The sequence below is a fragment of the Adiantum capillus-veneris genome, chromosome 15 (assembly GCF_014529385.1).
Source record: "Adiantum capillus-veneris isolate H3 chromosome 15, ASM1452938v2, whole genome shotgun sequence".
NCBI classification, from domain to species: Eukaryota; Viridiplantae; Streptophyta; class Polypodiopsida; order Polypodiales; family Pteridaceae; genus Adiantum; species Adiantum capillus-veneris.
This window is the reverse complement of record NC_140945.1, coordinates 149,321,414-149,343,991: the sequence shown is the minus strand read 5'-3', so window position 1 is coordinate 149,343,991 and position 22,578 is coordinate 149,321,414. Positions and strand designations below refer to the sequence as shown.

The window sequence follows — 22,578 nt, the reverse complement described above, 5'->3', positions numbered from 1 at the left end:
ATCTTTGTATTTGAGAGAGAGAGAGAGAGAGACGCTGCCCAATTATTGGTCTACCACACAGCCAAGTCCCTTCATGCCCTCAACACATATATGCATGTTGGTTGTCCATAAAGCCCACCTTTTCAATCCATACGGCTAGTTCATAACATTTAAGTACAACCTTTCTCATATTCAAAGTAATGTGCATGTCCTTCTATCATACTACGCATACACGCAAAAAGAAAATTCAAATTGTTATCTTAAATATAACAGTCTCATATAGTTGCTATGATCGTATGGTATCATGGTTAGATGGGCGCCATACTATCTATTCATGGTTGCAACAGTTTAATGCTTGCTTCTCTATGACGCCTAACAGCAACAACAGAAAAGTTTAACTCGCATCTATCTAATGATGCAATTTGATGGTGTCAAGAGGGGACTGGTAGAGAACAAATTGAGTATCAGCATGCTCATCGGAGCCTGATGATGATACTCTTCTCACTCACTGTTGAGATGAGTCTCAAGAGCATTTAAAAAGTCCTGCTTTTTTCCTTCACAATATCTTGATAGGCTAGCAGATGATTTCTGCATTCTCAAGCAGAATAATGCACCTGTGTTGTCTTAATTATACAACTTGGTGAGCAGCTTAGGAAGATCGAGAAGGAATGAGTTCGGGCTTTCCTGTACAGTTTGGAAAATCTAGTCAAGTTTGATGTCAAGGCACAAAGCCACAGTCACATGGGATAGGCAGAAGTACATTTGGAAGCTGAGACTATGACTGGAGAATGGGAAGCCACAGTCACATGGGATAGGCAGAAGTACATTTGGAAGCCAAGACTATGACTGGAGAATGGGAAGACTAAGATGGTTAGGGACATTCGGACATCCTTTTTGCATTCCTGGAACATGAATAGCCTGTCCCCTTGTCAGAATCGCCTGGAAGGACAAGAACTGTGAACAGCCCACTATTCAATTTGAGAACCCACATAAAAATTTAAACATTGGGCTTTTTCCCATTTCCACACATTGGGGGTCCCTTCGCACTTTGCCTATGGCCCTTACGTAGTCATCATGGATAAAACGGATGGATCAAACTTTAGAAACGTCCCATTATGTATTGTAAATTCGCCTTGAGGCCTTTGCATTACAGCCATCAATTTCTGCAGACTGCGACTATGACAGGTTCAGTAAGAGCTCATGATGGTCGTCAAAATGGGAGGCATCACGATGTCAATGCTTGAAAACTGCTTTCCAGACAAAAACTTGGTTTCCTTAATGTGAAATTTCCTTAGAACTTAGAAGCTCCTTCATTGCGCGATGTAGAATTCCTCAAGACCAAAACTTTGGTTTCCTTCATGCAAAATCTCAATCTTTGCATGATGCAGAATTCCTCAATATCACAACAACCATTGTTGACTGCACTATGGAAAAGTGAATCATGGACCTTGATATCCTTGTTGTTTCCTCAATTGTCCACACTTCCACAATAATGTCAAGATCAGACCAAAAGCAGCCCCTAGATCAACGAGAGACTTCATACCATAGTACTGACTTTATTAAGTATATGTTTATCTTCATATAGAGTTTTGACATTGTCACAATCAACACTAGAATGAGTTGATCTTTGAGCCACGTTCGTGTAAACCAGAACAAAAAAACCATCTCTCAATCTTCGTCATGAATGCTGAAAATATGCAAAAGTTACCAGAACAAAGCAATCAATTCCCTCTTATGTCAACCACTGCTCAGACTGAGAAAATTAGAGGAAGCGCACCAAAGTAAAATTGAGCCTCTGCAACATGTAAACTACATGACAGCAAATGCCTACATTGTTGCTACGCCGAACGCTACATGTTCTAGCTTCCAGTCCCACAAGCATCCATCACAGATGAAAAGACTGCATTGGCCAACTCACATCAAAGCATGAATCTCCCAAGAGCGCAAGGTGCGACGCACCTAAAGCCACCTCTATGTCAACCTCCCACCCTTTTAGCCACACATGAGAACAATCTCACTTGAGTGTAGAGGTTCGGTGGATGGGGTCACAGATCTAATGTGGATACACACTCCAATTGGCTGCCTGCGGCGGACTCTAGTTGTGTAAAAGCCATGGCAGATCTGAGAGAAGGGAGCGCCCAATCCCCACATACGAAGTCCAGTTGCATGTAGGCCTGGAGGTCCGGATACTCGTGGGTGGCAGTTTCTGAAACGCGATAAGTACTTCGCTAAGTGGCGAGTTCAGCAATGCGAGCAAAAAAAAAAGATGATCTACGTTGACTCTTATCTAGAGATCCCCTGTTGACAACAAGAGGGAGCACAGCCTCGAACGGCTCTACAGAATGTAAACATGAGCGCTACTGCAAGCCGACAACACGAAGCTTGCAGTCTTGTTAAGAAAGCAAGCATGATGCGAGCATGAAAGAAACGTGAGCAAATGGGTGAGATGGGCGCCGTACCTGTGTATTGGCGAGCTTGAACGCGGCGTTTGACATTAAAGAAGCCGGAGTCAAGGTCTCCGCCATCTTCTTGAGCTGTTGGCCCCGTAGCAAAGCTGCTCTGCGTCCAAAAGTGTCCCCCTTTTTAAAGAAAAAAGCAGCTACCTGGCTGCGGGGCGTCGTCCCCTCACGCTCAAGATGTTCGTTCGCTGCCTCGCTTATACGGCTGAACGAGGAAGAGGGAGCGGGGAAGCAGCTACAGAAGGAAGAAAACAGCGGGAGAGAGAAAAGCAAGGTTGATCTACGAGCGCCCGCACGTAAAGAAGGGGAAGAGGCGCTGTGGCCTGCGGGGCATCACAGGTGAAGCAACGCACGCCCAAACTGTGGAGGAGTGGAAAGGAGCGTGAGGGCGCTGCGGCTTGGAGGTGGTGACCGCGGCGGCGGCACCAATGAGGCTGCGATTGCACAGAGAGACGGGGATGGGGGCGGCTACAAGAAAAACGAAGATGCAGCTCAACAAGCGTACCACTCGCTCGCTCTCGTGGCGACTACATAGAGAAGAGAGAGAGAGAGAGAGAGAGGTATATGAGAGAGAGTGGATTGAAATTGAGGTAGGCTAGGCCATGTTTGCCTTCTAAAAGGTTGAATGAGTTTGTTGACGATAATATGCTGCTATGTGTATAATTCCCAACAATAGTTTGCCATTTATAGGCCTCATGAGCTTCTCTGAGGCTCACTTAGGACTTTGTTGAGATTTCTTCCATATACCATGATGTTCATGCGAGGCAAAAAATGTGAAATACATAATTCAAAATTTGGCTAGAGCCTTTGCCAACGCATGGCATTGATGGACCAATCAAGTCATTGCACGAGAACCCATGGTTCAACCGTGCTATTTGATTTTGCTTGATATATGAGAAAAGGTAGTCAAGGAAAGCAAGAATGGAGAAGGGGCTTGTGAAGACAAGGTCCTATCTATCGGGAGCTGCAGGAAACTTTGAGCCTTTATATAGGACAGTTGGGTGGTGATTCGCCAATCTCTAATGTCTTAGGTTGTAGGATAAGAGCTCGATGGAGTCACTCGAAGGTCTTGCCTATGAAGATGTCTATTTGAGGTCCTCTCAGTGAATCACATATATGGACGATGTGGATCAGTTTGCTTGAAGCATAAAACGAAAGCAACCTGGAATTACAATCTTGATTTCTTCTCTTCAACTTTAGTGATTTATTTGTATGCGCACCTATTTTGGTGTCTTAATAATGTTTGCGTGCAGTTTATTTGTCTCATTTATGCATTAATCGGCTCCTTAATTGCATGCAATATTGTGGCTTGCATGCAGTGATTTTTTATTAGTGATTTTTTATTAGACATAAGCATAGAGATTTATTTTTGCTTACAAATGTGTTTCCATGGGCCAATTACACTACAAGAGGTTATGTGCTCTTGTGACGCCTATAGCGACGGAAATACACTGGGTTTTTATAACCCCCGGCGTCGCTATAACCGTCGCTAAAAGCGTCGCTACAAGAGCGTCGCTATGCGTCGCTATAGCCGTCGCTATAGACGTCGCTATATAGCGACGTCTATAGCGACGCCTATAGCGACGCTTATAGCGACGCTCTCACAGAAGAGTATAGCGACGCATATAGCGACGCTACAGAGCCATAAATAGCGACGCTTATAGCGACGCTTGAGAGAATATTTTTTTGGTGGCAGGGCATTCAATGCCCTGCCACCCATCAACCATATTGTACTTGATTCACTTTTTAAAAAAAGTGCAAAGGTAAATAATAGACCCAAAATAGTCACCCACAAGACGCATTGTTTGCAAAATTGACAATTGTACACATCATAGACAAACTGAATTGATTGGCAAATGTAATAATGACAATTGTACAACATCATAGGCATAAAGAATTGATTGGCAAAAGGAATTGCGGTGACAAATGTAATAATATACATGGTTCAAAAAGACGTATAAAATCCGTCTCATGATACATAAGCTATGAGAAACCCTAAACTAATGCTATCTAGCTACGGCTAAACTGACGTCGTCTAATCAGACGTCTCATCGCGTCCAAGCGGCGTATCTGTCGGATTCTGCAAAAAAAGACAATAAGACAGTTTTCAGTAAGTATAAACATATAACGACATTTATAAAACAATACAAAAAATAAAAAAGAGTAAACCCTAATACTAACCATGCCGCCGCGAGAACTGAGAATGTCCATCAGGGCGTTTAAGCCCTTCCTGCCTGCGTACTCGCGCTCGTACGGTGTGGGATCACGTCCTGTCATCGACCACTGTCAAAATATACAAAGATTTCATTATGTTAGAACTAAAAAACTCATAAACCCTAAACTATCGAACATGCATAAAGAGCAATGTGAAAAGACTTACAAAATCGGCCTCAAATGATGCCCATCCACCGCTCCCCAAGTGGTGCGAGCTCCCTGCCTCTACTCGCGCTCTGGCTGCATCCTTTTGTTGCTTCCACTTGTCGGGATTCTCGCGCGCTGCTTTCTTCGCATTCTTCCAATCTTCTTTGGCGAGCCAATCTGGCCTATTCCACCCATTCTTGATTGCTTTTTGCACTTCGGAACGCTTGTGTTTGCAGTATTCGCGCATTCGAATCTTCATCAGGTCTTCATTGAAGCGCTGATCCCGTGTTGGAACGGGAAACTCATCATGAAGTATGCTGATGACTCTGTTTTTTAAATCACTTGGTACTTCACTCCATTTGTTTAGTATATAGTGTTTAAACAGCTGAGAGCAAAGACCACGCATGCGCGAGATCACCTTCTTGCCGTCATCATCCATGATGATGCCGCCGCTGATGTCGACGGAGTAAGGCAAGCCCTCTGGCCGGTGACGCGTGAACTTGGGTGTCCCGGCAGGGGTCTCTAGCGGCGTGTCGATGGGGGTACGGACGTCAGGTGTCTCCACCGGCGTCTGGGCCCCGAAGCGAGGAGTGTCGAGTGGGGTGGCTCCTGGCGGAGTAGGTAGAGGTGTGTAGCTTCTAGGAACAGTCAGCCGTGCAAAACCTTGCGTAGACGGCGATGCTGTGGCTGGTGTGGGGGCGGGCAAAGAAGGGGAGGGTAAAGAGCCTCGTCGAACACGAGGCGGTGTGGAGGCATCGGTGGCGGAATCCCCACAACAACCGCCACCGCCACCACTAGAGCGCCGGTGTCTAGACGAGTGTGACGCTCGTCTCGTCGACGCCGAAGCTTCAGAGTGCGCCGAATGCTCCGAAAGAGAGGGAGATGCGGATGGTGTAGGAACGCGCGATGATGCGCCAGAGCGATGACGCTCCACGTACCACTGTCTCTGCTGCGGTGACAAAGAAGAAAGAAACTCCTCATCATCCATACCTGCATTAAACACACGAATATTTAAACTTAATATTGAATGAATAGAGTAGACAATGACGCAAAGACCATTAAATACAATGACGTAATGACGCATATAAATACAATGACGCAATGAATCGAGTGGTAGAAGAGGCAAGTCGAAAACTCAGAATTTTCAATCAAAAGATGTGAGCGCGAGTAGAAAAGAGCGTTACACACCATGGAAGCTACTTAGAGAGCTAGAGCTTTTACAGCACGGAGCAAAATTGTTCAAATACAATATTTGTGGCTTTAAGAGATCTCTCTCTCATCCTCGCATAACTCAGCATAACTTCCTATATCTATATAGAGCTCTCCGTTTAAACACATATCCTCTGTTTCATTTTGTAGCTCCTCTGCATGCACCCCATATAGAGTAGTAGCATCTTGATGCTCGTCTGGCACCACCGCAGCGGCTTCTGATTGAGCATCTTCTCTGATCTCCTCCATTGATGTCGTTGTGATTGGCACATGGTAGCCTTCATACGTCCTTGCACTACGAGGGGCTAACTCTATGACGTACCACCAGTTTGATGTAGACTTTGTAGGATGAAATACTACCTGCCAGAGCCACATAACTTACATGAGAGCTTTCAAGCACATAACTTGTAAAAGGGGGATGTTAACTATTTATATACTTACTTGTTCACAATGCTCGGGTAGTACGAAAGTGTCTCTTAGGTCAGTCCATTTCTTAGTAGAATCCACCTCAAGAAAACCAGACTCTCCTCTACGCACAGTAGCGTTTCGACCCTCCATGATTATCTTGAACCATTGCACGTCGAACAAGTCGACAAAAAATCCTCTGTAATCGATCCTCAAAATCTCTTGCAGCGTGCCGAAGTAAGTGAGTTCCGCCACCACGGGATCTGCATCAGAGGAACGTCGTCGACTAGACTGTTCAAATTTTGCCATGATTCCACAATCTTGAGTAAAACGCTTTTTGTCGATTCGTTCCACCCTAAAATGTCGACCTTTACACCATGCTGCTGTGTATGACTTATACTACAACGAACAAAGATTATGAGTGGCCGTTCAAACGTTTATAAATAAAGTCACTTGCTAGTCGTACATTGCAAACTTACCTTGGTCGCGCAACCCCGAGAGTACTCCCACTCTTCTTCAGTCACTTCGTCACCGCATTGTTGTGCGCTTTTCAATTGGTTGTCCACATGTGACACATGCTCTGTATCCGCTTGTTTGAAGCCCTGCATGTATACACATGATAATAGATCAACTATGGGGAAAAACAAGATTTACAGTGTCTGAGAGAGGAGTGTCAATAGATCACCTGAGCATTCTGTTAGCCCGGGATAGTCATGCATGGTCCACATTAGAATACCTCTGATCAAAGCATTCCGTCGTCCTGTGTGTCGGCTCATATCCACCACCTCTATGCCAATCCACAATTGTTGTAGCTCTTCCAATAGTGGACGAAGATACACATCCATATTCCCCACTTTATATCGCCCTGGCACAATCAAGCTTAGCCATAGGTGCCCCTTCTTCGTAGTCAACCACGGGGGAATGTTGTAGTTGACGATGACAACGGGCCATACACTGTAAGATGTTGATCTTTGACCAAATGGATTTACGCCATCCATAGCCAGGCCTAAGCGCAAATTTCGAGCTTCCCTGGCAAAATCCGACCATGTTCCATCTATATGTTTCCAGGCTGCGCAATCTGCAGGAATTCGTAGCACACCATCCGAAGATTTATTCTCCTCATGCCATGATGCTAGGGCGGCCATGGACTTACATTCGAAGAAATGCTTGATGCGAGGAAGCAAAGGAAAATGTCGCAAAACCTTTTGTGGAATTTTTGTCCCGTGGAGATCTACTCGATATCTTTCGGAATCACATTTCGGACACTTCTCCATGTCTGTGTATTCCCCTCTGAAAAGAATGCAGTCATTAGGACAAGCGTGGATAGAATTGTAATCCATCCCCAAGTTTCGCAAAATCTTTCTTGCTTCATCTCGGGAATCTGGCATCACATTGTCAGCTGGTAGAATGTGCTCTTTCAGCAATCTACACAACATAAAAATATGATACAGTCGTGTAAAAATCTATCAGATCATTATACACCATGAGTTCTATTAAAGTAAACTAATTGTAATAGATCACCTGAAAAGCGCTGTGACGCTAGTGTCACTCCATCCAAACTTTGCCTCCATGTTGAGAAGAACCAGGAGTGCTTTCAATCTAGACATACGTGCTCCATTATACAATGATGTATCGGCTTCACTTTTCATATCATCATAGATAAGCCTTTCTGAATCCATGATCGTCTCGATCATTTCATCAATCTCGGGCTCAAACATTGCCTCGTTGGGAATGTGCTCTGCATGATCATCCCCCGAGCTGTCAGAGGCTACATCTTGTGGCCTCACATATGCTGCTTGACCAAAGCGCCTGCGAATACGTCTATTGGGTTGCAAGATTGCTGCTTGTTGGCCAGCGTCAGAGTCCGACGAGTTATAATTGGCAACAACTCGATCTATAATAGATGGATCGAACTCGCCAAATTCACGAACGTGCTGCAAAGAAACACGTCTTGTCCGTCGCACAGCATGCTTGCATTGATTACAAGGACATAAGACCCTCGTTGAGAGATAGGTGTTTCGGTTGGACGGTCCCACATCCTCGTCGCTACTCATAATGAGGATAAAAAACTTATAACCTAGACAACAAATTTAATATTCTATTGGCATTCTTCGTCTTATCTCTCTCTCTCTCTCTCTCTCTCTCTCTCTCTCTCTCTCTCTCTCTCTCTCTTTACCTCACATTCTCTAGTCATGTCCAATCCCCGCACACCTCGGTCTAGAGGTGCACGGAGATCAGAACCACCGGGTTATAATCTCGTCTTTATTGGTCAATACCTATATTTGTGGGTACAAGAAATCTAGACACCCACGCCTACATGATACTGCATGTAGTGGACAAAATCCCTTTGCCTCTTCTCTAGCTGTAGCACTTCACTTCATCTTAACATCTTTTCACAGTAGATCTTTTCACTGTTCGTCTAACTCTAAACCCTAAACCGACAGTAATTCTTGCGTGGACTCGATCTAACGTAAATAAGCGTAAATCTAAATAAACGTAAATCTAACTAAAAATAAAGCTAAATCTAATTTAACGTAAGTCTAATGACTAGAGGTTGTCTAGATGGTCATTGTGTCGGGGATGTAGTGACTCTTGCCGCCCTGAAGATCCACCTTCTTCCCTATCTTCTGAAGACATTTCACCAGTACTTTTGGATCGACGGAGCCCACTATGAGTGAAGGCAGCAATACCCTATATTCCATTGAGGGCTTTCTTCACCCGCTTCATGTAGGCATCGCAGTCTATGGAGACCCGCATCTAATCTAATATAACATAAATCTAAATCTAGCTTAAATAAACGTAAATCTAGTTAAAAATAAACCTAAATCTAATTTAATGTAAGTCTACATATAACCTAATCTTTAACGTCTTTTAAGATAGTTTCCTACGACGTTATAACTCTCTTCTTCCTGTGTGTGTGCGCGTGTGTGGATGTGTGTGCCAATAAAAAGAGATAAATGGTATAACCTTTCTATCACCCATGCCAAGTATGATAGATTGATTATGCCATTTCTCTCTTGAATAATAGGTCTTCAGTTCAACTCCTCGTCGGCTAGATCTTTAGGTCTTTTAATCTTAATTAGTTTCCTACGACGCTCCCTTAGTTTCTCTTTCTTTCTCTCTCAATGTGTGTGCGTTTTTTTGGATCGTATGCATGTTTTCTTTCTCTTTTCCTCTTTCAATGTGTGCGTTTTTTGTTTATGCATGTTCTCTCTCTCTTTTCCTCTCTCAATGCGTGCGTTTTTTGTTTATGCATGTTCTCTCTCTCTTTTTCTCTCTCAATGTGTGTGTGCATTCTTTGTTTATGTATGTGTGTGCGTTTTTGCACTCTCTCTCGCTCTCTCTCTCTCTCTCTCTCTCTCTCAAAAACACTATATGTGTGTGTGTATGTGTGTGTGTGTGAGAGAGAGAGCGAGGGAGAGAGAAAGAGGGGAAGGGAACATGAGAATGAGGAGAGGGAAGGAGCATACCTGGCTCTCCTTCCTCTCCTCGTGTGTGTGTGTGTGTGTGTGTAAAAGAAAAAGAGAGAGAGAGAGAGAGAGAGAGAGAGAGAGAGTGAGGGAGAGCGTTACCTGCTCTTTGCTTGAGGGCGCCGAAAAACTCAGATCTGAGATCTGAGTTTTTGGGCGCGCTCGGTTATTTTTTTTACCCCAGCTGGCGTCGCTATGAGCGTCGCTATAAGCGTCGCTATGAGCGTCGCAAATTTCTTTGTAAATTTGCGACGCTCATAGCGACGCTTATAGCGACGCTCATAGCGACGCCGGGAATTTTTTTTGTGAGCGTCGCTGTGTGAGCGTCGCTAATGTGAAGAGCCTCTTGTAGTGTTACTCTTTGCATGCTACCATGCAAGTCTAACTATGGCTAATTTAAGGTTATTAAGGAAGTTCTTTGATGTGTTTTACTTGATGACTTAGTGAAACCTACATATCCCTAGTGCATTTTTCTTAGACCACAAGTTGGGTTACGGGTTGGAGATCTCAAGGCGGCTGGGAGTCAAGCCAAGCTTCAAACCTCCTCTCAGCCAAAATCACCAAGCAGAAGGTAGAAGAAGACTATGGTTGAACCTTCGTGTAAGCAATCAAACTCTCTCAACCACTAGAGTCTCTCAACTTCATTATCAACCCAATGGAGGCACAAACTGCACCCTCTCTCTGTCAAGTAAGGAGGGAAACCAAATTAAAACCGAGGGTGTGAGAACATAGGTAGAATCGCTAGCAAGAGCCGCAAGTCAATCTTCATAAATTAAATGAGAGGGTAGTAAAGGTCTCAAAAGAATGATGCGAAGGGCATTGTGTATGTGCCAAGGACATGGTAAATCTAACTTAAAAGAGAAATCATTAATGACATCTGAAATTTTAAAATAACCATAAAACGAAGAGCAAGTTTGACAAAAGAATTAGTATTCACACTCTTGATCCTACGCTTATACACAATATAACATAATCTCCTTTCTTAAAAACACGTGCTTTCCTATGCTTATTGGCATGCTTAGTTATTGTTCTTGTGATTGCTTTCCTATGCTTATTGGCATGCTTAGTTTATCGTTCTTGTGAGAGCTTAATTGTAAATTGAACTCTAGTATAAATTTCATGAAAGCAATGAAAGATTTTATCAATAGAAACAAGTATAGTGTTAGACAAATGAGATGCAATTGTAGGAAGTGAATAACCATATATTGAAGGGTCCACTGTTAAGAAACCCCCCATATGACGTGTGTTTGTAGGGTACTTAAAAAAACCCTCTGTTAAAATGTTGACATGAATAGATTGACCCCTCTTTTTGATGAATTAATGGGGTTTTTTACCAAATGGACTGAAAAACCCCATCTTATTTACGTATCTATGCTAAGTTGCTTAAATTTTCAAAAATAGAAATCCCCTCCTATTAAATCACATGGTATATTAACATGATTATACAATGGACCCTTTGAGATAGAACTTCAAATGGTGACTTACTAGTAGCAAAATAATAGTGTGGTTAGTTACTTCTTTTTGTCGATTCAATTCAGGATGAAATAAAGAAGTAAAACCAAGTTTAGTGCTAAGATTTTCAAATAAAGTAGTCCAAAAAGTACTACAAACTTTGAATCTATGTCAGAAACCTTTGGTAAACCATGATGTGGAAACACAAATTTGAGAAACCGTTAGTGCAGCTTGATGTGTTGTGAGATTTTTCATTGTAATGAATGAAATATGCTTAATTTGTAAAATAACCAATAACATTTCAAATCATGTCATGCTTATGAATAATAAGCAAAAACCCCATCACCAAATCCATTGAATTGTGTTCTGAGGGAATGGGAAGTGGATACATGATTTCTTTTATGTGGTGGCAGACTCACTTTTTTGGCATGCCAAACAAGATGAAGAAAATTTATTCACATCAATGCACGTAGTCAACCAATAAAAATCATGACATAAATTTTGAAATGTAGCTACAAAAACTATAACATGAGGTGGTTTATGCAACTCCTTAATAATTGAGGTGTAAAAAGGTTTAGTGACACATAATCTATGCTTGAAATAAAGAAAATAATATTGAAGTGTGTGCTTGAAAAATGAGAGTGGCATTCTCGATCGTATGTTGCCATGTGGTGGGCGTAATTTTTTGGCAAGCAATTTCTGGTGAGCGCTTTTTAAGAATCGGGCGAGCGGATTCTCAAAAGATCCTTTATCTACCTCTCTCTCTCTCTCTCTCTCTCTCTCTCTCTCTCTCTCTCTCTCTCTCTCTCTTCAACTAAAATTTGATTGCAGGTTCAGGGCCAAGTTACATTCAAACAAAAACCACCATGGATGCATTCAATACACTATTGATAAGACAAAGAGAAGTTCCTTACACACAATTATGGACTATTTCATATAGCAAACCCCAAATCTATGTGTTCCATTGCATCAAAAGTAAATACATATGGGGGGGGATACATCATGGGTGAGGTGGATGAAGGGCGGTGGGGGGGTATATGCTTTGGGAGGAAACAAAGGTCGTGCCAACGGGGGCAGTGCACCAAATGGTGGGGGAACTCCTCCAAATGGTAGAGGGTATGAACCATATGTGGGGGGGCTTGTAGGTAGTGAAAGAGGCAATGGATCAACTCCGGTCGAGGCCTCAGATGTGGAGGCACTGAATGCATTGGGAGATGGTCCAGTTGCATGCCATGCCAACATTGGGGTTGTGAAAGTAGTATATGGAGCTGCTACTGCCCCGCCCTGACTGTTGAGTGGTGTCGGCAAAGGTGGCTCAGCGGATGAATCTACTCTATCACCTGCTTTGGATGCTCAGTCTATGAACTCTATCACTCCTACGAAACATCAATGTTGAGCCTAAATTGGAAGGTAGGCGCTGAGCTAGCTCTAGATAAGCATTGAAAACTGACCTATCCTTCTCACAACTGATGCGATGCCTGCGTAGTAGTACACATTGTGCTGCCAATGTCCCCACTCCTGCAAAACAATCCAGCACATCATCTCCCATGTTTGTGAAGGTACCTAGTAGCCATCTACAAAACAACAGAAATCTTTAGATTTGTTATACCTTCAATTTTTTAGGAACATGAAGAAAAAACATCCAATAAGTTTCTAGCACCTGGCAAACGTTGGACTCCTCTCAACACCTCTACGATAAGGCCTGCCCATACGATCAAGCGTCCACTGTGTGGGATCTGTACCTGGTAGCTTCTCCCACGACATGTCGTCATATGCAAAGAAGCCACGTACATTTGCCGCAATCTCTCCATCCGCTCGATCATACCTTGGAAGACGACACCCACCAGTTCTAGGGGGTGAAAAAATGACTAGCAACAAAGTACCAACCTACGAATAACATTAAAACGTAGATATTTTGAAATGTGAACATCAAAGATACTACTCAATATCAAAACCAAAAATAACATACCCCCTCTACATAGTCCTGAACAGTCGTGCAGCTACACTCCGGTAGCCGTATGTACAATATCCTCAGCAACTGAAAATGAGCTCCCTCTGCCTTCGAAGTGACAATGGACAGATGTTATGCATGACATGTCGCCACAACCATGCCATCAGCCCAAAGAAACTTGGTTGTGCGCATCCACAAGCTCGCTATCCCATTGGTTCCATAAAGGAACCCCACCCGTGCTAGCTGCATGCGGGCTGCATGTGGCCTAGTGTGTAAGGGAAAGGCCATGTACATCAAACGTATGCCACCCAATCTCAAGTTGGGGTTCATCTGCCCTGTTTCTGCTAGAGAGCCCAAGAATCTACGTAGTGACTGCATAGAACTACGTGCAATCTTTGTTAGCTCTAAAATTGTGGACATAACTATGAAGGCAAATTAGTCTGGCTTACTTCTCATTGCATAACACATTTGGAATAGCTTTGCCAAGCACTTGACACTAGCATGCACTGCAAGGTGGAGTGGCTCTACATGCATATCTGTAAGCTCAACATAAGATCAAATATATCTCGGATGCAGTGCTAAAGAGAACAACACAACATTAACCATTTTCACGTACCTGGAGGGTTTTCTCTGACCACTCTGGCCAGGTCCGATAGGTCCTCTGCAGCCATGTCTTGTGATGGTGAACATGGAGGGGATTCCTGGGTGCCCCCTACTAGTCTCGGAGTGAAGGAAAGTGTCGGTACATTGTGGCTCATAGCACCAAGGCTCTGAGCAGTATCGCTGACTTCTACAGAATACTCCTCAACCACATGCTCGCTCTCACTATCACTGGAAGTAACAACTCTCTTCTTTCTCTTCCCACGTTGTCGGTCAGCCAACGATGCTTGCGAGGCCGATGTGGAGCCAATCTTTGGGTCTTTCTTTAAGGCATGTTTCTTTGAGTCCGATTTCTTTGTTGTGTTTGGAGATAGTGTATCCTCTATCACAATGGCTTTCTTCCGTGAAGCAGTATGCTCCGCTATTAATTAAAAAAGTACAGTTATTGTGCCTATGTCGTATTGCATGGCAAAGGCAAAATCTACATAGTACAATACCTATGTAAAGCACTTCCTCTTCGGGTGGGTACTCCTTGTCCGGGTAATCCAGCCACCAAGGACACTTGAGCCACGCTCCCTTTGGCCGCAAGTCATCTATCCACGCGTCCGGATATAAGCCTGCCTCCTCTCTCTTCGACGTGCACCATGCGTCACTGGGGTGCTCAGGAATGGGGAAGACTAGAGCATCTCTACACAATCCGATCTAGAGAACTTAAGGCTTGAGATTGTTCGCTCTCTTGAGTGCATCACGGAGGGACTTCTTGCGACATAGTAACATGAACTTCATGCACGGCACCATTATTTTTGGATTGATTTCTTGTTCTCATAGTTGGGCTAAAGAATTAGAGAAAATAGATATGAGCATGGCTTATGAGAAATTGTAGCTAAGAGCTTGAGAAAGAAAAGTGAGCAAAAGAGAACTGAAATCGTTCCTACTTCCATTCAAAAAATGAAATTCGTGCCTACTTCCATCATCCAAAAGTAGCTTTCCCATGAGTCATTCATGCATGTGAGCTTGCAAGCGACTACATACCTAAAAGTAACAAGCTACATGTAAGCTATTTGCAAGCGTACATGCGCAAACGGCTCAAGGACAAGCCGTTTTTTAAGTCTGCATTGTTTTAGATAGTCCTAAATCTAAACCCACACATACATATACCTTGCATTAGTAGTCACATATATAACCCTAAACATACATATACATAAATTGCACACATTTTTGAACACATACTCATTCGTACAACACTAAACACTCACTCCACTTGCAACCATAACTCTGGAGGGTGGTAGATACCTAATCATCCCTCTCTCTACCTACACCTAATTATCCCTCACTCTATAGGGAGGCAAAGAGGGGTAAGTTGAGCGCAATATGAAAGAGAGAGAGGATAGAGACTAGAGAGATAAGGTAGAGAGAGCAATAGGAGATTTATCTACTCTTACTCTCTGTATCCTCTTCTCCTACTCTCTCCATCTTCTATCTAATTTTAAAGTCTACGTATACATATAACCCTAAATCTAAACCCTGATCCTAACCTTAGATTTACACCATAATTTTAAAGCTAAACCTAAACCCTAATCCTAATCCTAATCCTAATCCAAAAGCTATATATATATCTTTAATGATAATCTTAACCCCTCTACCCCTTCGGCAATGATGATGATTTTAGTCTTTCACTTTACTTCTTTTTCTTTGCACCCAGACATTGGATTACTCTCTCTCTCTCTCTCTCTCTCTCTCTCTCTCTCTCTCTCTCTCTCTCTCTCTCTCTCTCAATATGCGTGTAATGGAATTTGCCTATTCAATTTGAGAATAGCGGAATTTAATGAGAGTACTTTCAAGAAATGATTTTGTGAGCATAGCGGGTAGACATAATTGAAGATAGCAACATAATCATAGCAATTAGTTAACTTAGCATAGACAATACTTTTGCAAGAGAGAGAGTTTAGAGAACATGACAACAATTGAGGACCGGATTTATGTGGAGCCGGTCCCCCCTCTAATAGGCATTTGTATTATGATTTCTCCCATAAAGAGAGACTTGTTACAATACAGTCTTTGTGTTCCTTGTGACCTAGGTGATGCCATGAAGATGGAAGGCGTCATGCACCACAAACATAACATAAACTTGAAGAAAGCTTTAACTATCCCAAGCCTCAGTCCCAAGACCTCAAACACCTTCGAAGGTGGAGAGAGCTAGCAGGGAATGAGGGTAGGGAAGAGGAAGAAGAAACATTTCGTAGGAGAAAGAATTAGTTCCTCACTTATCATACTCTTGTTGCTAGCATACATAATAGCATAGTAATGAAGAAGAAGGAGATGGCAAGCCTAAGCATTGAAGCATGGCTCTTGGTTGGATTTGCACTCCATAGCCAAGAGTGTTGGTGTAGGCTCTCAACCTCTACTTGCTTGGAGAGGGAGCTCTTGCACTTTGCATATCACACAATGAGAGTGCTTGTGAGTGTGTGTGGGTGAGTATACCCCCTAGGCACCCCCCTAGCTTGCTTGGGTCGACCCCCCCTTGTAGCTCATGCCTGAAGCTCATTGGACCCCTCCAGGCCTAGCCAATCACAAGCAGGAGCCATTACAAGCAACATGGGTAGCCTTGGGACAAGTGTCCCCCTTTCCCCTTTGAGAGAGAGGACTTGATAAATGCTAAAACAATTAGATAATTCATGTAATTTATCATTGGACCCCTTTGAAGCCTAGCCAATAGGCTTCAAGCAACACATGAAGGTAACATGGGTAGGGGCCTGACATGTGTCCTTGCTGCCTCTTCAAGATGGGCTTCCCTTGTGTGTGTGAGTGGGTGTTCTCTCTCTAGGCCCTAGGAAAAGGGCTCGCCCCCCCTCTTGTAGGAATGCTTTTGACTTTTAGGTGATCAAGCACCTTACTCACCAAGCATGACAAAGCACCTGAACTAGGGGGGGTTCCCACAAGCATCTCAGGCAAGCTTCTCAAGGCATCTCAAGTACTTTAATCATGCAGCAAGTCAAGCACCTCAAGCATGGAGCCAGTCAAGCACCTCAAGCATCTTAATCAAGCACCTCAAGCATGACAAGCACCTCAAGCAGGACAAGCACCTCGAGCTTGGGCCGGGTTCCCACCTCAAGCTCAGCCCTAGCTTACTTAAGGTCAAAAGGACTTTTACACACATTTATTGGAGGTCTTCAATGAAGCTAACCCTAAGGTCTTATGCTCCATTGGTTAGCCTTGCTCTTTGATAGACCATCTCCCTTTTGGGCCCCTTTACATTGGCCCCGTGTTGAGATAGATCTAAAAGCACATACCTATATCTTAACACTTGTTCCCGTTTATTCTCCCACATTAAGTGATTAATTTAATATGAGAAAATCATTTGGGTTAGTTAGATATTAGATTTTATGACATTACCTCTCTCTTGAAATCATAGTCGTCCTCGACTATGAGGTAGAAGAGATAAAGTCTTAGTCATTAGTCAATCGTACTTAGCGGGTAAAGGATCCCTTTTTACCCTACGACATCTTTCCAAGATGGATGACTAATCCATTTGGTGCTTGGGAGATATAGCTGCCGCAAGCATGTCTGCTCTTTAGTCCATTTCATTCTCCCAAAGTAGAGTGACAAATTCTACTTGGTGTTTGAGAGACGTCGTCATCACAAACATGATTCTAAGCATGCATATTAGTTAAATTTGTGCACAATTAAAAAGAGGACTAGTCATATAAGACAAAAACATGAGTTATTTAAAAGAAATTTGTACATTTGCTTACTCTAATGTAGCATTGTAAGCATTAACAAGGTTCATACTATCCTTAAGTTGTACTCCTTGCATCCATTTAGCATCTTCAAAAGGATAATTTTTGAACTTAATAAGATACCGTCGGATAATCTTACCATGTCGTAGTACCTTGTCTTCATGCCGAAGGATAGCTTCGGGTTGTAGCACCTCTTCTTGGTCTTCAACTTCGGGAGGGTCTTCAATAATTGGTTCAATTGGTGGCTCTCCTTTGTAGGGCTTAAGTAAGCTTACATGAAAGGCATTGTGTATAAGCCAATGGTTGGGCAACTTGAGTTGATAAGCCGTCTCATTGATGATAGCCTCTCTAATCTTTTGAAAAGATTCTTGTAGGTCACGGCTATACTCATCGACGGCGAAGATTTTCCCATGTACTTTCAGTAGCAAGGGACTTTTAGGTCTTCCTTCTATGATCTCGAAAGGTGCTTTGCCCGTAGAAGTATGTACAGTATTATTGTAGGCATACTCTACTAGCGGTAAATACTTTTCCCATTGTGAGCGTTGATCTACTTCGGTAACATAAGTCTTGAGTAGATCGAGTATCGTAAGATTGGCTATCTCACTTTGGCCATCCGTTTGTGGGTGATAGGCCGAAGAGAAATTCAATCTTGTTCCTAGATTTTCAAAGAGACCTTTCCAGAAATTACTGGTCATTCTAGGATCTCTATCTGACACGATGGATGTGGGTAATCCATGGTGTTTGAAAATCTGAGATATGAAGAGAGTTGCCATTTGATGTGCCTTAATAGTCTTTTTGACAGGAATAAAATGTGCTTGCTTGCTAAACCTGTCGACTATTGTCCATATTCCTGTATTCCCATGGATAGACTTGGGTAATCCAAAGATGAAATCCATGGATATACTCTCCCATGGTGAATTTGGAATAGGCAATGGCTGGAGTAATCCAGGTTGCTTCCCTCTATCATACTTGGTCTTTTGGCATACTACACATTTTGAAACATACTCTTGTATGTCCACTTTCATGGTAGGCCAATAGAAATACGTCTCTACTCCTCGGAGAGTAGGTTGAATACCTCTATGCCCTGCATATGGAGGAGCATGGGATTCATACATAACCTTCTCACGAAGGGAATGGGTAACACATAGCCTATTGCCGTGGAGAAGATAACCATCCTGCAAGGTGAATGGTTCCTCTTTCTTCCCCAAAGCAAGGGCTGACATTATGTCTCTAAAGTCAGGGTCAGTAGCATACTCATCTATCATAGAGGATAGATCATTGTGAGTAACTATAGACACCGCATTAACTTTTGGTCGTCGTGAAAGTGCATCGGCAACTTGATTGTGCTTACCAGCTATGTGAGCAATATGGAAATTAAATTGCGAAAGAAAATTTGCCCACCTCATTTGTTTGTCGGAAAGCTTGGTTTGCGTCATGAAATACTTGAGACTTTGGTGGTCGGTTCGTAGGATAAATGGAGTCCCCAATAGGTAGTGCTTCCATGTGTTTAGGGCATGTAGAATAGCTAAAAGCTCTTTCTCATAAATGCCCAAGACTCGTTCATCACTATTGAGCCTTCGGCTCTCATATGCTATGGCATGCCCTTCTTGAAGCAAAACCGCTCCAAGGCAATCACCACAAGCATCACATTGGACCTCAAATGGCTTTGAGAGATCCGGAAGCACGAGGACTGGTTGGGAAGTAAGCTTCTCTTTGAGTTTTTCAAAAGCATTTTGCTCCTTAGCAGTCCATACAAACTTAACGTTCTTCTTGGTTAAGTCGTGTAGTGGTCCTGCTACTTGAGAGAATTTTGCTATGAAGCGTCTATAGTATGCACACATACCAATAAAGCTTCTTAGCTCATGTAGATTCCTTGGGTTAGGCCATGATTTTATTACCTCTAACTTTGATGGATCCATACGAATACCATCGTGAGAGATAATATGGCCTAGATATTGAATCTCTTGAAGGAAGAATTCACTTTTCTTTTGGTTGAGAAAAAGTTTGTTCTCCCTCAAGGCTTGAAAAATCACTTGGAGATGTTGCTTATGTTCCTCCAAAGACTTGGAGTAGATGATGATATCATCGAAGAACACTCCAGTGAATTTTTGATATGGTCTAAAAATTTTCTCCATCAAACGATTGAACGTAGCTGGTGCATTAGTCAAGCCAAAAGGCATGACTAGATATTCATAAAGACCAAATGTTGTGCGAAACGCGGTCTTTAAGATATCCTCATCCACTATCCTTATTTGATGATAGCCACTCTTAAGGTCAATCCTACTGAAGTAGGTAGAGCCTTGTAGCTTATCAAACAGATCTTCTACCCGAGGTAAGGGAAATCTGTTTTTAATAGTGATATGGTTTAGTGCTCGATAGTCCACACACATACGGTATGTACCATCTTTCTTTTGCACTAAAAGGACTGGAGAACAAAAGGGAGAGGAACTAGGCCTCACCATCCCTTTGTCTACCAGCTCTTGTACTTGCCTCATGATCTCCTCTTGTTGAGCTTGTGAGACTCGATAAGGAGGTTTGTTAGGCGGTGAGCTTCCTGGAAGGAGCTCAATACGATGGTCATCATCCCCTCGTTTTGGAGGGAGGTCCATAGGGATATCATCGATGAACACATCTTGGAATACTTTTAGAAAAGTAGACAAGTCTAACTCTTCTTGATTCCTATCATTTTCATTTGATGAAACATTATTAGCTTTTAGAGACTCTTTGACATAAATCATGTACGCAGAAACTGAGCTCTTCATTGATTTATCAAAAGAAAGAGGATTTACAAGTGGAATAGTGCGACCACGCTCACTAGCATCTACATACATGTTCTTTCCCCTGTAGGTGAAGTAAATTCTCCTTTCAGGGAACTTCATGTTGGCAGCCATGCGATCAAACCATGGTGCCCCTAGGATAACATCCTGATGTTGGAGGGGAGAGATGAAGAAGTCTTCTTTGTCGACATAGCTTTGGACATGAAGCCTCAACTTCCCAATCAAGGGAGTAACGGAGGCTTGTTGTCCCTTGAAAGCTGCATCAGCTGTTACTATATCTCCCATCTCAAAAGCTTGAATGCCCAACTTGGTGGCCAACTCTATTGATATGAAGTTGAGAGTAGAGCCAGGGTCAAACAAGATGAAGGCATCATGCTCTCGTACCTTTCCCCAAGCATAGGAGAGTGATGATCCTTTGCAATGAGCATCCTCTTTTGGAGCTTCGATGGTGGAAGCCCTAGGAGTCTCATTGCGAGTATTCTTCTTGGGGCAAGAACGATAGCCATGTCCTTGCTCCCCACACTTGAAACACTTATGGTCCTTGCGAAAAGCTTCAAGCTCTTCAGGAGAGAGTTTGTTTTTACCTTTGTAAACTCCCTTCTCCTTGGACCGATTGTTGTTGTTGTTGTTGGAAGTGCCTTGGGAATTATTTTGAGCATTGGATTTCCCCTTTGCATCATTTTTATCTTTGTTTTCCATGGGCTTGACATTACGTCTATCCCCTTGATGGAAATTGATGCGTGAAGCAACCATGGTGTGGTGGATTACTTCGGTAATAGTACCGGGCCGTTGAGAGTTGATATATTCGGCCATCTCTTCAAGTAATCCCGCACAGAATTGTTGTCTTTGCTCGGCAAAGTCTATCTTTTGAAAGACAGTAGCTTTGAGATGTAAATCCCAAAACTTATCTACATACTTGTTGATAGACTCATGAGAGAGGAGCTTCAAGCCGCGCCATTCGGTAAGAACTTTATCTTTAGTATCGCTTGGAAGAAATTGCTTCATGATGGAAACTCGTAGAGTTTTCCATGTCTTTGGGGCTTCTCCATTTCCACGAAGGCTAGCCCACCATTGCCGAGCTGATTTTTGGAAGTGCATAGCTACATGGCGTAGCTTGGAGGACTCTGTGAAGCCCTCGTCCCCAAAGGCCGCATCAAATTGTTGGATGAAGGCCAACACTTTGTCGGTAGCACCAAAGGTGCCATCGTAGGTGAGAAAAGAGATACTCTTTCCTCCCTCCTTGAACTTCTTTAGCTTTTGTGACCTTTGCCATGCAGGAAATGATTTGCGATGCCCTCCCCTCTTGTATTGTCTAGGAGAATAGCCATAACTTTCATCAGAAGAGAAGGAAGGTGAAGAAGAAGGAGAAGAGGGTGACCTCTTCCTAGCCCTTTTCTTCCTTTGTTTCCTCTCTTGCCTTTGAGAGTGATGAGGAGAAGGACTATGGGTTGCTCTTTTCCTCTTGGGAGGAGTAGGCGATCGTCTAGACCGCCTTCTTCGTGGAGCCACTTCTTCAGAAGAACTTAAAATTTCATTGCTTTCTTTCTCTTTGGATTCCTCCTCTCGAATGGGAGAGAGTCTTCTTTTGGGGGTCTCTTCAAGAGGCCTCCTAAGCTCTCTCTCCTCTTGGAGAGGAAGGGAAATTCCATAGGCACGAAGTTGTTGAGTAACTTTGGCTTGCAAGGTAGGGTTGCCCATAGCTTGTTGCAACCTAGTCACAAGATAATTCACAAACATGGGAGCATCATCATTAGCACCTTCATGTGCAAAATCAAAGCTATCAATGTTCATTCTACTCTCTTGATTATTGTCAGCCATGTTAACAAAATTTTATGTATGTACTTAGTGTATGCTTTGGCAATTCAAAACCTTAGTTGCCACTCCTCTTAGCCTTTGAAAATCGGCTCTTAAGTATCTACACCCACGGCTCAAAGTGGTTAATTATAGAGAGTAGAGGAGTAGGTCTAACATAGCAGAGTTGCCAAGGGCTAGCTCCTTTCGGACTTCTTATGGCTCAATAATGGTAAAGCCGTAGGCAAGTCTAAAAAGACTCCATTATTAAGTCCAAAGCTCCCGAGGTGTGCACCATCCCCCACATAGTGGGCTTAACAAAACCGGTATTAGATCCCAGTTCCACTTACTCTATTATAATTAACAACATCAACCATTTATAGGCCT

At 43.0% G+C, this 22,578-nt stretch overlaps 1 protein-coding gene across 4 annotated transcripts in view; it reads right to left on the bottom strand.

Moving 5' to 3' along the window:
• The window catches only part of LOC147441662 (uncharacterized), a 42,342-nt gene extending 39,367 nt beyond the window's left edge, over positions 1-2,975 (bottom strand). Inside the window, exons 1-2 of one of the 4 annotated variants that reach the window (XM_086483221.1) lie at positions 2,439-2,974; positions 1,898-2,185 (exon numbers count right to left, since the gene is read on the bottom strand). Coding sequence is in view for 2 of the 4 variants with exons in the window: in XM_086483218.1 (XP_086339344.1) it covers positions 1,757-1,861 (105 nt within the window). In the remaining 2 variants the exon portion in view is untranslated. The other 3 variants (XM_086483222.1, XM_086483220.1, XM_086483218.1) reach the window with 3 other exon arrangements.
• Positions 2,976-22,578: the final 19,603 nt, after the last annotated feature.